The sequence below is a fragment of the Schistocerca piceifrons genome, chromosome 8 (assembly GCF_021461385.2).
Source record: "Schistocerca piceifrons isolate TAMUIC-IGC-003096 chromosome 8, iqSchPice1.1, whole genome shotgun sequence".
In the NCBI taxonomy this organism is placed as follows: Eukaryota; Metazoa; Arthropoda; class Insecta; order Orthoptera; family Acrididae; genus Schistocerca; species Schistocerca piceifrons.
Window position 1 is genome coordinate 388,052,340 of NC_060145.1, and position 17,839 is coordinate 388,070,178.

The 17,839-nt window shown below is 38.4% G+C and overlaps 2 protein-coding genes across 2 annotated transcripts in view; one reads left to right on the top strand and one right to left on the bottom strand.

The window, feature by feature from the left end:
- LOC124712373 overlaps nt 1–3,530 on the bottom strand; it is a 623,942-nt gene extending 620,412 nt beyond the window's left edge. The window contains exon 1 of the mRNA XM_047242669.1: nt 2,834–3,530. Within this exon, the coding sequence (XP_047098625.1) occupies nt 2,834–3,022 (189 nt within the window). The 5' untranslated portion in view covers nt 3,023–3,530. The remainder of the gene's footprint in view (nt 1–2,833) is intronic.
- A 448-nt stretch (nt 3,531–3,978) lies between these two features.
- LOC124711253 (eukaryotic translation initiation factor 3 subunit C) overlaps nt 3,979–17,839 on the top strand; it is a 78,306-nt gene continuing 64,445 nt past the window's right edge. Inside the window, exons 1-5 of the mRNA XM_047241223.1 lie at nt 3,979–4,138; nt 4,324–4,445; nt 9,108–9,240; nt 10,150–10,294; nt 10,397–10,539. Of these exons, the coding sequence (XP_047097179.1) occupies nt 4,350–4,445; nt 9,108–9,240; nt 10,150–10,294; nt 10,397–10,539 (517 nt within the window). The 5' untranslated portion in view covers nt 3,979–4,138; nt 4,324–4,349. The remainder of the gene's footprint in view (nt 4,139–4,323; nt 4,446–9,107; nt 9,241–10,149; nt 10,295–10,396; nt 10,540–17,839) is intronic.

Here is a 17,839-nt window from a genome sequence, read left to right on the forward strand (position 1 = left end):
AAGTCAGCGATGCCTTGATGCCCACGGACACCACTTCCAGCATCTCTTACAAACAGGTAACTAATGTTTTCTAACATTACTATTCCATATTGATTTTTAGTTAGTTCATTGTTGTTGAATGTGAACCGGAGACCTAGAAACGACAGAGAGGCTCCATCCCTGCTGCAGCCGTAGTGGTCTCCACAACCCCCACGACAACTACCACAGTCCACTTCACCCCTCCGCCGCACCACACCGAACCCCCAGGGTTATTGTGTGGTTCGGCCCCCGGTGGACACCCCCCCCCCCCCCTCCCCAGGATACGTCTCACACCAGACGAGTGTAACCCCTATGTTTACGTGGTAGAGTAATGGTTGTGCACGTGTACATGGAGAACTTATTTGCGCAGCAATCGCCGACATAGTGTAGCTGAGGTGGAATAAGGGGAACCAGCCCGCATACGCCGAGGCAGATGGAAAACCGCCTAAAAACCATCCACAGACTGGCCGGCTCACTGGACCTCGACACAAGTCCGCAGGGCGGATTCGTACCGGGACCAGGCGCTTCTTCCCGCTCCGGAAAGCCATGCATGCGTTAGACCGCTCGGCCAAACGGGCGGCCCTAGTTCATTGTTACTTGAATCTCGGGCGTGAGGCGTGCTGGTTTTATGTGCGAAACCCTGTATTACGAGTACATCCGACAGGCACATTTGCCAAGAATCTCAGGACATGGCCTATGCTGGGCTAAGCGGCGCCTCACATGACAAGAAAAATATTAGTTTCTAATGACTCACCATGTGCATCAGGAGGGCGACAGAAAATGAGTGCCCAGGCGGTGCAGAGATAAACCTTCTACAGGATTTATGTATTACACTTCACAAAATGGACATTGTCGACATTCAAGCAATGTTCAAAACAAACCATTAACTTGCATCAGAAAACTGAATGAAAACTGGTGCGCCACAGTGACCGCTAAGGTTCGCACTATTAAGATCGAAGCCTAACCGTGCAAGATGTTCAACTGATATGTATTATCGTGAAATAGGAGAGAGAGTGCTACGGACATCATACGTTTAATGGTGGACACCCCAACCATTAAAATCAGTGCGTTTTTCGTTGCGTGAAATTTCTCCTCCGATTGCAAAGTATTCTCTTGGCACCCATCTACATAGGGCGAAATCATCGTCATGATAAAATAAGAGAAATCAGAGCTCGCACAGAAAAATTTAAGTGTTCGTTTTTACAACACGCTGTTCGAGAGTGGAGCGGTAGAGAAATAGATTGAAGGCCGTTGGATGAACCCTCTGCCACGCGTTTTATTCTGAACTGCAGAGTAATCACGTAGACGCAGACCACCTGCTTGATGTCTTTCCCGACGGCGATGGCGTCTTGCAGCAACTTAACGGTCTGTGCCGCAATGCCTGAATCATGCTACAATGGTTTGACGAGCATGGGAGTGAACTCACGCTGATGTCTTGACTACCAAATTCGTCTGACAACGGACCCGATGGAACACGTATGGGACGCAAATCACTAGCACCATGGCCACAAACCAACGGGTGTAATGTACGGGAATTGCATTACCTCTACGTAGATATCATTGTCTACTCTCCTATCTGCAACAGACTGTTCAGATGTTGTGTTCACATTTCCGTCATAAGCGCATCTAGGCATGAAATTCGGAAGTTACACATGGGGTGTCTTCAAGTGGGATAACCCTTCCCGTGATTTTTCGTCGTTCGGTTTATAATTATGCAATGCGTTAGTATGTAAACTCACAGATTACAATTTAGCACACAATTATATCAGAAGCTTTCTGAAATTCAGAGAACACGTTATTCTCATGACTGGTGTACGTATGGTCTTCCTGATGTCATGAATGAAAGAGTGGCGTAGGCTTTACACTATTAGAATTCAGAACATTTTGAATAATTTAAATGATAACATCAGCGGAGCAGATGGCCGAGTGCGTTAAAGCACCGCTTACAGGATACGGGAAGCGAGCATACGGATCAAATCCACCTCTGCTTTGACAAGAACTGATGAGCCGGCCAGCTTGCATGGAGTCTTTAGGCGGTTCCCCGTGTACAGCAAGGTGAACACCGGGCTGGTACCACCAGTTACAAAACGGGAAAAGGCAGAAGCTGAAGAAGAAGACGAAGAACACGCAGACATTAAGCAAAAGTCATAACGGAAGCGAGCTGTTACACTTTATCGTTTTTTATTAGCTCAGATGTAATTTATTCCTAAAGATTTCCACTCGAGAGAAAAACGGTTAGCCAAAAACGAAATAGATGATTGATTATAAGTGGACGGTTTGACTGTATTAAGATAAGGCCCTTATGTGCGACAGACCCATAAAACGGCACATTCTGATATCGCGTAACAGTAATCAAAACAAAAACGGGCATCTAGTACGTTTGTCGTATAAGAAAGTGTGTTATTTCGACCATCACAAGCCCCAATATTGCAAGAAGAAGCGTGAATGGAAATTGTGTTTTCTGTACCCATACAACAATTTTATTGAAATACTGACTGCACCAAGCTAACAATATCTCAGTGCATTGCGACTCAAATGTTTCAGCTACGAGCAGAATTAAACACTTGTCTAAAGTAATTTTTTTTGTTTCAATTCTTCACAGCCATGTTACGGCGAGTGCACAGTAAGAAAAACAGAAAGAGCCACATGTTAAGATTAGTTTGACCACTGATTGCGATTTTACGAATCTTAAATCTTTAGATAATTAGCGGAAATGAAAAACTAATAACTATTTCAATCTTCAGATTGAATAGGAAACTGTCTATGTCAAAACGAGCACTGGGCAGTATGAAGTGCACATGTCTGTGATGCTTACCTCCAGTTCGTTGTCGGCTTCAAGATGACGGAACGTAAAGGCACCGAGGATACAGTAGGTAACAACCATAGACACGAGGAGCACATGTGAAAACAAACATGTGCAGACTTTCCAGGTGTAGTACAGAATAGTACTACACCGGCTGGGACCTTCTTCTTCTATTTCCTCGATCATTTGTTGGCGCTGCATAGTACACGAAATACTACGTTGATGCACAACCCATTCAAGTCACAGTAACCAACATTAATTTATTTAAATCAACATTGCAACACTGCAAAAAAGAACACTAAAAACACGTAAGCTAAGCAATTATAAGTCCGTTGTGTCAAGCAAATGTGTGTCACTTGGGTACACAGACAGGTAAAAGATCCCTTTTCATCAGGTCCCTATTGTACGGGAAGTATTACTAACACTGTACGTATCATTGTCATCTCGTGCCAGGCTCACTCGGTCTTTTTAGTTTCCTTGGCATAGCTGTCAGAAACGTGTCAGTCAGTTTTCGACCACGAGAAACAGTCATACTTCCCACACGCTTTCACCGTTGTTACAATGAAGGTAAGAAAACATTGACGTCTGTCCGTTAGTGCTGCTAGGTAAGCTTAACATTTAACACTTGTGAAAGATGTGCAGAATGATTATAAAGTATTTGTTGCCGCAACTAGCAGCCCGCGCTCGCCAATCAAGAGCATTCGTTGCTCCTCTGGCTCTCCCTAGGCAACTGAAGAGGAGGCTCACGAACTTCGTCTTTACCCCTACTATATGTATTTTTAACTGCGCGCCTTTTTTTCAACGTCTGCCACACCATCTGTTTTTAAGAAAAAATGTGTTGTTTTTTTCTCAGTTACAGTTTCAATGATTTCTACAAAAGGGTTTAGCAATATACTTCAACAAGTTCCCTGTTTGCCGCTACCTTGTCAGTTTTTTGACAGCAGCAAAGTTCGCATCCAAGCTACCGTCATAAACTTTGGTGAAGCAGCCAGAGATACCAAAGATTGTATTTTACGCACCAGTTCATTCGGCGGCCGCGCCACATCAAGTCTGTTAAATATCGGTATAGTTAGTCTGAGAAGTACTTCCTTCAGGTAGACAAAATGAAGTGACTCCCCTTAAAATTAATAATGTGGCGCTACTATTGGAATTTCTGCAGTGCCTAAAAGCAGACAGTACTTTTGTTACATACAGTTTATCATACTATCTCTGGATCACTGTATAAGCAACATCCTTGTCCATGTTGCAGCACGAGGGTGGTACGAGAGGAGTGTTTGTGGTGGTTGATATGTGTTGAGTTTGTTTGCATAAATTTTGGTAGGTATTAAGCGGATTGAATTATTATTTTGTACAACTTACATCCGTGTTCAAGTTTATGCAACTCTCAGTGCAATATATGTTGACAAATTTACTTTCCATATTGTGCAGTGAGGTTATGTGTTACTTCATGACAGGCGGGTTATTTATTATTTAGATTATTAGTACACAGTTTTGTTTTCCAGTATAAAGTCTCTGAAAGCTACAGAAAATGAGTCGGTTTTTCGCGACCGGAGGTTCCGATTCGGAGACGGAGAGTGCATCTGATGATGAGCAGATTCAGCGCCCAACTGCCACACAGTTTACGGTGAGTTTGTGTGTTACGGTAGCAACTACCTAATATGTCGGTGTGGGTTTTCTTAGCAGTAATCACAGTCATAAACTGCTTTCTGCATAGTAGATTGTTCCAACATACAGTTCTTCATAGTGATCTACAAATGGGAAAATTAAAGCTCGTCGTTTGTGCGCACGAATAATACAGCAAGTGATCCGACTTGAATGTTGCAGCAATGTCCTAACAACAACAACAACAGAAACATTTATACAGAGAGAGAGAGAGAGAGATTCTAAAAGAATGACTCGACTTCAAAACTCCATATTATTGATAAAAACATACTAAAAATATAGTATAAATTCCAAAATATTAACTCTTTAGTTATGCTATTACAAATGCTGTATGTGTCCACCAGCAGGAGCACAAAGAAAACTAAATTCATCATAACTTTACACAGTGGTTCTAATTTTACAGAAGTTATGGCTGATTTTTATCTGTTGTTCATTTCATGTGTGTCATGAGGTAAGGTGAAGATGAACAGACTCTTCTTCACATATCTCCACAAGACAAAACTCGTATGGGGTCATGTTTGGCAGTCTTGAGGCAAAGAATGCAGGACAGTGTCTTGGAGTCTTATGCACCCTCTTGAGCTATATTCATGGGACGCTGAGACACTGCCCTGCATTCATGGCCTGCAAGATCGCCAGGCATGGCCCCATGCTACTTCTTCATGTGGGGATATGTGAAGGAAAGTGTGTGCATCTTCCCTGTACCTCATTACGTAGAAGAAGTGAAGGACAGAATAAGAGTTGCCGTAACTTCTATGAAAGCAGATACGTGTCTAAAGCTTGACAAATTTAGTTATCGTCTAGATGCTCTTCATGCTGCTGCTGGTTGACATACAGATGATTTGTAATAGCATAGCTAAAACTTCAATATTTTGCGACATTTTGCTATTCGTATGTTTTTCTCACTAAATAATCAATAAGTATCATCAGTCTTGTGCTTTGTGATGACAAAATTTTGATGTAGTAGCTATAGAGATTTGAAAAGCCACTGTTATTAAGTTAAGGAAAAAAAAAAAAAAAACCCTCAGTGTTCTTGTTGGAGGGGAACAAAAACTATTTACACACATTACTTTTCCAGTGGATACTCCATTAAAGATTTCAGTCAGGGTGATAAAATAAATTCGCAAGTGATAAATATTCTAAGCCATAGAAACATTTAGCAGCTTTTAGATCAAATACTGCTAAAATAGAATATGTTACATGACAAAATTAGATAGTTGTCGTTGAATGATGCAGCAACAGTTATGATGAAGTATCTAGTATTATTATGTAAACAATCTGTGTGAATAAACAACTTACTCATTATATGAGAGTTTGTATAAATGATTGATAAAATTTGTAACTGTTCAGCATTATGGATAAATTTAGTAACTAGTAAATATAATACCGAAATATGGGTGTAATTTTATTAATTAGGCTGGACCTGAACTTGTGGTTTGAGTGGGGGATTGACACCTGTCTCCATAAATTTTTTGTTGTGGTGATAAGCTGATGTCAGTACAACCTGAGGCCAATATTTAATGTGCTTTTATGTGTAAATAACTAAAACGTCTGTGTTAACATAATAAAAAGATGTCGGAAAGTATTTTGCGGGATACGTGTATCATAAATCAACAACAACAAAATAAGAGAAGGAAGGCATTATGTAACCCATACCAAATTTGAAGGAGCTGAATTCAGATAACTCATTTAGCTATCCTGATTTACATTTTTCTTGGTGTCCATAAACTACTCCATAAACTACTTTAGGTGAAACCAGTGAAGTTCTTTAAATGAATTAATGGTTCATGTCTGTTGTTATTGGAGCATTAATGTTTGTGCATGATTTGGATTTACCCATATAATTTCCTTAGAGGGAAATTTGAGTAATGCGTTGTTAAGTGAGAGCTTATATTTTATGATTATAATATAACTTTTAACTGGTATGGCAATAAAGAGAAGCTATGTTCCATTTTCGTACAACACTTTTGAAACCTTAATAAGGGCTGACTAGTTTAAATTCAGTTAGATATTTAAGCATATGTACTAGAGTTGTCAACTATAATAGTTGGATCGTTCTTCTGTTTTCTCCTAAAAAAATGACTTTCAATTGAAGGTGGTAAGTCTATTTCTTTGTCTGAGTAAATCTCCGACAAAGAGCATAATTTTTAAGCTGAGTTTGGTATTGTTCATTTTCACCCAGTTTAGATGTCACTTTGTCTTTCTCTCCATTAAAATCAAATATATTAGTGGAAAATAGTTGTGTGTTCACAGATTTACCCAAATTTATAAACTCCTTAAATATATTAAATTATTAGTAATTTTCTTGATACTTCTTCACAAATTATTAGAATATGTGGCATTGCAGAAGCATCTGATTCCATCCATCAGTTTTGAGTCATGACATCATCAGTTTGGTGGGAATGGCTATTTCCAGCGTACATAAAATGACAAAGACATCACTACATAAACATGCCAACAAATGCAGACAAAACACAATAACATCTCATTGAAAAATAAAACAAAATTAATGAGACAACTGTGGAAAATTGGGTTTTTAGGGTGGGGACAAGCTAAATATAGAATAATAAAAAAGATACTGCACCATCCCAAAACAAATAATGTAAAAAATTAAATACCAGCATTCCACTACACCAGCAAAATGACAAGAATCGAACATTTTCCTTGACCTAAAAAGCTCAACCACAGCTATAGAAACCAAAAAACTAACACCTACAGTTTCGAAAAGTGGAACCGAAACTCCAGCAACTCAAAAACCCAAGTATCCCATAATCACTACATCAGTTAAAACACAATCAACGCACCATAAATATACAGCACATAAAACAATTAGAATGAAACCAAAACAAAAATTTCTTACCAACAAAAGCTTCCGGCAGAAAGCCACCTATGTAGGCCACCACTTGCGCACGCCCACTCGCGAAGGTGCGCGTGCGCGCTCCTACACACACACACACACACACACACACACACACACACACACACAGCCAGACAACCTTTTCTTTTCGGTTTTTTTTTTTTTAACCACTGAAAATGCTTCAACAAGCACTGTTACTGCACCAACTACCTAAACTCAAAACCACATTAGCACAGTGACAACCAAAACTCAAATTAACCCAATACTACACATCAAACTTGCCACATCCATCACCAGAGGGCACCATCAAGTACAACACTACATCTTCTTACACAGCCAACTCAAACACTCCCCGCCTTAGTGACGTCACCCACCACAACACCATTATGTCATGAATCAGAGAAGACGGGCAGAATCGGATCTTTCCGTTGGCCCAAATATGTTACACCATTGTCAGGCCAGGGGAGAGATTTACTTTTGTGGCATCCTCAGTGCAAAACAGTTCATGAATGTAATAAATGTAAACAGGAAGTTAACTGGTACTTACTTAGTAGTTTCTACATGAGTCACAAGTGTCTATTCACATAATTTGTTGATATTAAAATGAAATTGAATAGGTTTGTAAGTACTGCGAAAACAGATATTAGATGAACCTCGAGACCACGTCATTTTCAGTGTGTGTGTGTGTGTGTGTGTGTGTGTGTGTGTGTGTGTGTGTCTGTCTGTCTGTCTGTCTGTCTGTCTGTCTATACCCACAGTACAAACTTACCATGTATGGACTAGGGAAGGGTGAAACAGCCGGTAATCAATGAGATGTTCATAAATTGAGAAAAAATGCTCCAAAGCCAATTTACAACATATATTGTGAGAAGTGTCGTGTCATCGTTATTATTGTCTTCAGTCCAGAGAGGGGTTTGATGCAGCTCTTCATGCTACTCTACACTGTGCAAGCTTCTTCATCTCCGAGTAACTACAGCAACCTATATCATTCTAAATCTGTTTAGTGTATTCTTGAATTATATAACCATCTTATAACTATTACCTGATACATTCCATTAATTGATACTATTCTTAGTATCCATCGGCTTTTGGTACGCCAAACTGTTTGATTCTCTTGTTATTTCCATCTATAGTAATTGCATCAATTTGAACAATTTCTGTGGGTTATGTAATTTTTTGGACTTCATCAATTTAGCGATGTTCTTATAATTTTGAGCATATCATGTTGGTCATGATTTAGACATGGAAACTTGTAATATTGTTGTTATATTCACAATTTTTGCTGAATAATATGTTTGAATATAACTTAATGTATGTTTTGAACAAAAACAGACAATTTTGACTCATTTATGGTTCTCTGTTTGATGTTTTAAACATTTTGTGGCCTTGCACTCAGCAACCGTGCATGCAATTATATTAAATGTAACAGTCAGCTAACTGGTTGCACACAAGTTTTTTTAAAAACCACAAAAATGACTGACTGTTACATTTCATATAGCCTAGTTCTCTGTTTTATTGTTCATTAGATTCATATTTATGTTCCCTCTTTTGTACAGTAAAATTAAATACCACGTACAGTTCTGCATTCGTGATCCATAAATAATTGTTATCATAAAGTACATTTTGTTTGTTATTGTGTGGACAGCTCTCCCAGTGGCATCATAGTGTGTGGTATTTTTCTCTACTGCTCACTTAAAAAGACCCAAACTTTGTGTAAACCGAGCTGTGTAGTAAACTTCCAATTTTTTTTTTCCCCCCTAAACGTTGCAGTTTAGTGATGAAGAAGAAGATACAAAACGAGTTGTCAGATCTGCCAAGGAGAAAAGATATGAAGAGCTTACCAACATAATAAAGCAAATAAGGAACTACAAGAAAATCAAGGATATGAGCAGCATGCTGTCAAGTAAGTGTTTTAGTGAGCTGCATAAATATGTAAATGTAGCCCATATAAAAAAATTGAGTTATGTTTAATGTAAGGTATAAAATTAACTAAAAAGCCATAGTGATGCTGTTGCTGATAGCATAAATGGCAAACTTTTGGAGAAACCAGATTTTTTCCCCACTACCAAGGGTATATCCAGTGACATGCAGGGAAGGGCAGATGCATCCTCTGCAATCCTAGGGTGAGGATGGGAGGAATAATATATGTTGTTCACAAACTGTACTCTTATCATGCCCTGCCATACAGACAGGTGTATAAGTTCAGTATTGGAAGAAACTCAGACTATGTTATAGGTACTTACTAGTTGCAAATGCATCCAGAACTATTTGTTGTTAAACCTCAAAATGATTTTACATTTCACCTCCATTCTTGCAACTGCAAATGCCGGTTGGTTTGTGATTTTAAAGAATTATAGTGGCACTGTACTTACACTTCATGATGTTTTTCCTCTTGTTGCCAACCCATGTCAAAAATATGAATATAGAAAATATTAGCATATATCTGAATATTACTTGCCTGACAGTAAAAATTACATATCCTACACAAACTATGATCTTCCAGTAAGTACATTATAGGTGGTAAGTACCTATTATAAAGTGGTAACATTACTTTGTTGGGTGATTAATAAACACAGATTTCAGTTTTTTAAGTTATTGTGTTGTGGTTTTGAGAACACTTTTGTATTCCACCACTATTTGTGTTGACATATGAAAATGATGGTCGTGATGGTTAGTGCTAGAAGAAACGGGATGAACAGACATTGTACTTGGTTGTTTCCATAGAAAATATTTATCCTTTAGATAGGTGTATGTAAATTTTCATAGATGTTTGAAAATTTTCATCTTAGTCAAACTAAATTTTTTGTGGCAGGTTTTGAAGATCTACAGCGAGCTCATACGAAAGCTATCCCTGTTATAAATAAGGAAGAAAATGGACAGAATCCACGATTTTTTATTCGTTGTCTTGTTGAAATGGAAGATTTCATTAATGAAATGTGGGAAGATCGTGAAGGAAGGTATAAACCTCAAAATATTACACCCTGGTTACATATTTCCTAGAAATTATCATTTCCACTAAAATGTAGGTAGACTTCTCTGAAGCCAAATGTTAATTACAGGAAAAACATGTCAAAAAATAACTCAAAATCTCTGACATCTCTTCGGCAAAAATTACGAAAATACAATAAGGAATTTGAAGATGATATTTCCAAGTTCAGAGAAAATCCGGATCAGGACGATGATGAAGAAGAAGATGTTAAAGGTGAGTTTATTGTTTTAAATATTATGATGTTTATTTAAAGTTTCTTTTCTTCCTATGCTGAACAAGTGCTTTATACTAGTGGTATTTTTCCCACTTGTTGTCCCCTTTCATTAACAAGATTTATATATACCTGAGCCCATCTCTATCTTATGGTAAAGATTTTTCATAGATGCCTTTCCTGCCCTTTTCTTTCTAGTACCTCCTGTAGAACAAGTTATCTGTTACTAAATTTTTAATTTTTTTTCTGCTGTACCACATATCAAATGGTTCCTCTTTTTTTTTCCTGTCGGTCTGTATTTCACTTACGAACATTGCTGTTGACTCACCATACAGTTTTGGAAACTCCTTTCTCAGAAGAAGAAAGGCTTCTTATCAGAATGAGATTTTCACTCTGCAGCGGAGTGTGTGCTGATGTGAAACTTCCTGGCAGATTAAAACTGTGTGGCAGAGCGAGACTCGAACTCGGGACCTTTGCCTTTCATGGGCAAGTGCTCTACCATCTGAGCTTTAATCTGCCAGGAAGTTTCATATCAGCGTACACTCCGCTGCGGAGTGAAAATGTCATTCTGGAAACATCCCCCAGGCTGTGGCTAAGCCATGTCTCCACAATATACTTTCTTTCAGGAGTGCTAGTCCTGCAAGGAGAGCTTCTGTAAAGTTTGGAAGGTAGGAGACAAGGTACTGGTGGAAGTAAATCTGCGAGGAGGGGGCGTGAGTCGTGCTTGGGTAGCTCAGATGGTAGAGCACTTGCCCGCGAAAGGCAAAGGTCCCGAGTTAGAGTCTCGGTCCGGCACACAGTTTTAATCTGCCAGGAAGTTTCAAAGGCTTCTTAGTCAATGCTTGTACTCTTTGTATTCCTTTTCTTGCCTCAACTGAAATATTTCACTCTCGTACTATATCTTCTTAATTTTAGCATTTAACAGCTCACCAGTCTGTCCTAACACTACTGATCAATATTGTCTTTGTTTTCTTTAGCCTTGACACAGTTCACGTACAAAGTCAGGGGTCAGTTGCATTGACAGGTTTTATAACTCTTCTTTCCTTGAGACCAGGGGTTTCCAGACTGCAGTATGCAAGGATGTTTCAGGCGGTACACATACAAGTAAACAAACCATTCCCGTATAAGTAAAATCATTCTCTTATTTTTAAAGTAAAATGGTAGTGAGAAAACTGATTGGTAAAAGAGGCATGTATATAATGTTAAAGGAAATGGGTTTACTGCAGAATGTTTGTTTTGGACTGTACATAGGATACAGGAAGGTCGGATTGTAGCCTCAGCACCCTCCCTTCATTGATTGTTATTGCCTTGGCCAGGAATTATTCATCTTGTATTGATGTTGGTGATATTTTTATGGGGTCTCGCCTATATGTAGCTGAAAGTTTTCATGGTACTTTGCAACTGCTCCCAAATTATGTGGTGTACTAATGTGTGCCACTGCAGCAGTCATTACACAGTAAATATTTTATTTTTGTTATTGTCATTTCTTTGTATGTGGCCCTATGATACTAACTTTATTGTGTGACTTGTACACGATTGTGTTTTTAAGTTAACGTGAAGTGTTTTTAAAGCCATGGAGGCCCCTACCTCCAAGGATGCAGTTAGAAAACATAAACCAACCCTGACTTAAAGTATGATGAAAGCTACTGAAAATGTGACTTCATAGAAAAGGCTGGTACAGAAACCAGCGACGACACGATTCCCCAGCATGTAGTACAGTTAGAAATGCTTTCAAATCAAAGCACAAAGTGTTTTTTTTATGTTATCCATGTTCCATTTGTTATCCAAGTTCTCTGAGTTAGTTGATAAACTTACTTTTTTCTGAGAAAATCTGTGTTTTGTGAAAAGAATCACAATTCATGGTAAATTCTATTAACACTCATACTAACCCGATAAAAATCTCAGACTTTACTAGGAGGAAGAACTCGCACAATTGGTGAGTGTCTCTTACTCATATCTAGCAATGTGGTTCAAGCAGAGTTGATGGAAAATGTGGCCAAAGAAATGGGGAAACAGGAGAATTGAAGACATGTTTTCCAATAGTGAAGAAAAATTTTTATTACAATTGCAAGAGTGCGTGTATTTCATCCCCTAAAATATTCAAGAGTACAGATGTCACAAAAATGGCAGGGTTACTTGTCTTTGTATGTTTTCATATCATGAAAATATAAGAGAAGAGTTTTTATTTTGCAAATCACTTGAGTCAAATGCTACAGCAGAAAACATTTTGAATGTGATTATTTGTTAAAAGTAGTTATTCTTTCGCAAATATATGTTAGCATTTGTACAGAAGGGGCCAAGGGAAATGTTTGGTCACTTAGCTGAGCTGGCAGCAAAAGTGAAGAAAATTGGGCCTGATTGTCAAAGCAGATATCGTATAATACAGCAAGAAGCATTGCCTTTTAAGGATACACCCGAAACTCTTCATATTGTTTTGACAGATGCCATAAAGGTAATAAACTTCATCAAGACAAGAGCTCTTAAACTCATGGATATTTACACTATTGTGTGAAGATATGGGACGTAAATTTAAAAGTTTGCTTCTTCACACTGAAGTAAGATGGCTCTCTCATTGCAAGATTTTTAACTGAATGATGGAACTGAGATCGGAAAATTTTATTTTTCTAGGTGACAAAAACAAACACACAAATTTTTTCACTAATTATCAGTTGTTGTAAATGTTGGTCTGTTTAGAAGGTATCTTTGACAGGCTGAACGTGGAGTTATTCCTCTCTTGTGCAACTGTTTTATATTATTTGTGTTGTAAAAGTTTAATAAGTATTTTAAATGTTATTTCTTTTTTATTCATTGAATATTTGTGTCTCAACCAGCTTAATTTAACTTTGTCATTTGCTACAAGTATGAATTTAAAAAAAAAAAAAAGGCTTCCACTAAATCTCATTACTTATGTGTGTCACACTTCTACCGTACATAGTAATTGCTCGGCACTGTACTGTTATGTGTTGTTTGCACTGAGTGATATGGTGAAAAATTATTCCCCCCGTGCCGTTTCTCATCCCTGTGGTGGTCATTGCTGAACCTTCCACTTCAGGGTTCATTAAAGAGTGAACAGGCTGTAGTGGTACACTCCAATTTTTAATGATGTCAAATGCTACGCAGTGACAAAAAGTGTGGGAATCCCTGCTTTTACCGAGCAAGGTGGTTAGACACTGGACTCGCATTCGGGAGGACGACGGTTCAATCCCGCGTCGGGCCATCCGGATTTAGGTTTTCCGTGATTTCCCTAAATCGCTCCAGGCAAATTCCGGGATGGTTCCGTTGAAAGGGCACGGCCGACATCCTTCCCTAATCCGATGAGACCAATGACCTCGCAGATTGGTCTCTTTCCCCGAAACAGCCCAACCAAATCCCTGCTTTAGGCCAGAAAGGCTATGTTCATTATGAACTATGACACAGCTGTCTCTTCCCGTTGCACTTTTGTTCCTAGTCTGGAATTACTTTTTTGCTTCCTCCATTGTTTCTTTGATGTAAAAGATAAGTAATAATGATGATAATATGCAGCTGAATCTTTTTGTTATCAGTTTTCTGTTTCATATGATTGGGCCTACCACAACTTAATCTCAACACTTACCATGCCGTCAGTTATTTGTTGGATTTTCTGGGTGTTTCAAAACGAATCCCAGGTTTTTAAGGCTTTGTGGCACTTATCACATTCAACTTACAATTATAAATAATATGTCAAATGAAAGAGTAAGTCGAGCAGTTTTTTTATAAGTGTTAAATGTCAGCACCATATGTCACATGGCATAAATAATCATTAGGCGAGTTCTTTCCAAACCTTGATCAGTGTGTCTGGAGTAATTGTTGCAAGAGTTGATTCAATCGTGTTTATTAAATCAGCTAGATTAACTGATAGCGGAGGCACATACACAGGACTTTTCATGATCCGCCTAAGATAAAAATTGTGTGGTGACAGATTGGGTGGACATGCTGCCCATGCGAAAAAGGCTTGTCATCCAGCCCCTTGCAACCAGTCCAGCAGTCGGATATTATGTCATTTAACCAGTTGCATACTGAGTTACGCCAGTGAGGCAGTGTACCATCTTGCTGCCAAATAATGTTCTATGGTTCTGTTTCTTCCAAATGAAGGAAGAGCCATAGTTCTAGTGCAACAAGGTAAGAAATTTCAGTTACTGTTGCTTCACCGACAAAGAAATCTTGGGACACGGCACAAAAACATTCAGTTTAGGTGAACCTTTCATCTGTACCATCTCATGGTTATTTGCTTACCTCCAGATGTGCACATTGTGTATGTTTACTTTTCCACATACCGTATTTACTCGAATCGAAGCCGCACCTGAAAAATGAGACTCGAAATCAAGGAAAAAAATTTTTTCCGAATCTAAGCCGCACCTGAAATTTGAGACTCGAAAATCAAGGGGAGAGAAAAGTTTTAGGTCGCACCTCCAAATCGAAACAAAGTTCGCCTAGTTGTAATATGACACACAATTTAGGTCGAATGAATGACGATACAGCTGCAGTAGTTTGGTTCAAGTCGTAAGCTTAGCAGTTACGGTTTACCAGGTAGCCATTGCTACGCGTCACGCGCTCCGTCCGTATTTATACGGATATCCTTCCTTTTTCACGTGCTTCGTCTGGTTTGAATTGATTGCTTATTTTTCTTTGATCTGATAAGTGCCGTTCTCTTTGTTATAGGTGTTTACGTCACTCTAAGCTGAAAATGCATTACTGTACTGTGTCGTGCATTGTTTGTCGCATTCTGGTAGTGCGTGTTTACGGCCTGTCGCCGCTCGCGGAGTGGCTTGCTTTTGTGCGCGCTACCGCCGCTTACAAATAAAAAATAGAGAGGAGTCGTCTCATTAGCAAAACATTTGTTGTTACTTACACTACTTCTTTCTTTGATAATGATCAACAAGAACCAAATAATAGACTGCGTATGATAGACGATGTTCTGAACGAAATTTTAGCGAAAATTTTTCTCCATTTGAAAATCTTTGCAGGCGCCTCTTTAGTTCATTACATTCTGCACAGAAATTAGTCATCTTAGATTTAAAAATCTAGTCAATTGCCGTGCTTCATTTCTGACTGTATCACTATCAGGCATAAGAATAATACGAATATAAACATGACATGATATGTATATTCTTCCGCGTTTGCTATTGTCTCACTCTAGTTTCGTAGTTTATTAGGCAGACAGGATTTAAATGAGATAGTGGTAAACTCGAAACAATATGTGGCAAAATGTTTATATTCGTATTAATCTTATGGCGAAGGGAATACTACATGTGATTCACAATTCATAAAAGCTCCTATTAGCAACCATCTCTTCTCACAGGTAGGAAAAAATTCAGAACATAGAGTTGGCCATATTGACAAACATCCCAAACAGTCTTGCCAGTCGGATTTTCGTAGTACATTGAAATGCTGCTACATTCGAAGATCAACAATACAGAATTTGTATTTACTTCGTTGGATAATGTACCAAAACGCAGTGGTCGAAACTCTGAGCGGAGGAAAAAGGCTCGTCTTCCACTTTCTTTTTTTTTAATTTATTTACTGACGCAGTGATTTTGGTACCAGTATTTATTTTTGTGTCTACAAAGCATGCCTGTGTGGCACTACATATATTCGACGACAGAAGTTAGTTGTGGCGGCACCCACCAACATTTTTCAGAACTCCCTCTTGCTTTGCACTCGATTCTAAGCCGCAGCCGGTTTTTTGGATTACAAAAACCAGAAAAAAAGTGCGGCTTAGATTCGAGTAAATACGGTAGCTGAAATGACGATTTACCACTGAAGATGACAAGATCCGAAAAATCTGCATCGTGCTCAAACATTTTGTTTGTGTATTTGGCACGTGAAGCATAGCCTTATGATTTAGAACTTGTAACATCTGCAAATAATAATGGAATAGTTGTAAATGTCCTAATAAAAGTCTCCACACAGATTGCACTGGAATTGCTAATTCATAAGTAGACTGATTTTTGGGTCCATGCGTGAAACTCGATCTCACTTGTTCAACACATTTGTCAGTCACTCTTCATTGTTCTGCACTTTTCCCGTTCCCAAGACAGCTGGTGTCTTTAAACTGATGATACCATCTATACCTGTTATCGTCACTTATAGGATAACAGTGGAACTTAATACGGAATACACATTGCATTGTAACTGCAGATTCAGTCCTTGCAAATATAAAATGCTTTCTGCTCACCCTAGTCACCATCTTTGATACTAGCACTTTTTAGTGAAAGGCAGAGGAAATGGTGGATGTGCATGCGTACAGGTATATGAACAAAACTGAGTTGCTCTTCCATTTGATGTATTATTTACCATATTTTATGTACTATAAGACACTATGGATTATAAGAGACACTTAATTTTTAAGCAGTTTTTTAAAAACAATATTTTTAACATTTTTGTTACTAGGTTGCAAAGCCAGATTACAAAAAAATTCTTGGTTTATAAATCCGAACTGACCTTAAAATCCCTGAAAATCATCATCTGATCTTTTTTTCTTCTCCTTCTTCTTCTTTGTTGTTGTTATTGTCCTTTTCATATATAAGATGGTTTTCATTGCCATCAAAAGTGTTACTTATTATGCACTTCTTGATAGATTTAACAATAATGTCTTCTCTCACTCTAGACCACAACTGTTTTGCCCACTGATTCACTTTCTTGAGTGTAGGTCATTTTAAAGCTCCCTTCAGCATGAATTCATGTTGGGTTTCATTGATCTGCCATTTGGTCCTTCCCTCTCTCATGCACACTTTAAATGGTTTGTTTATTGAGACATCAGGAGGTTGCGTTTGCGAAGTAAGTCCTTCTGGAATAACAGCAAGCTCTGTGTTTCCCTCTCTCAATTTCTCTTTCACAGAATTTTTCAAATTACAGATAATAAACTGATCTAGCGCAAGAAGAGAACTAGGTTAGGTTAGGTTATTTTATACTAGCCTGATGCACCCAACCCTTGTCATGTGTGTGAACACCACCATCTGGCAGTATTACAGAAGTTTTTGGCATTGTTTTGCACTTGAATATGGTCATTGGATTAAATTTGGGACCATCAGCACAACACGGAAAGAAAACAGAGTAGTGCATTTTTTGATCTCCACTTTTTTATAGTTACAGTTTTAGCACCGCAACAGTTCCATTACTTGACACATCAAATGTCAGAGAAGTTTTGTCCATATCCGCTATTTGGCTTAGCATCACACTGGTTTTCATTCAGTGTTGAATAAAAAACGAGAGAAAGCTAATATTCTCTTTGTACTCTTGTGGCATTTTCTGAGGTTTTTGGTTTTGGTTTGCATGCCAAGTCCA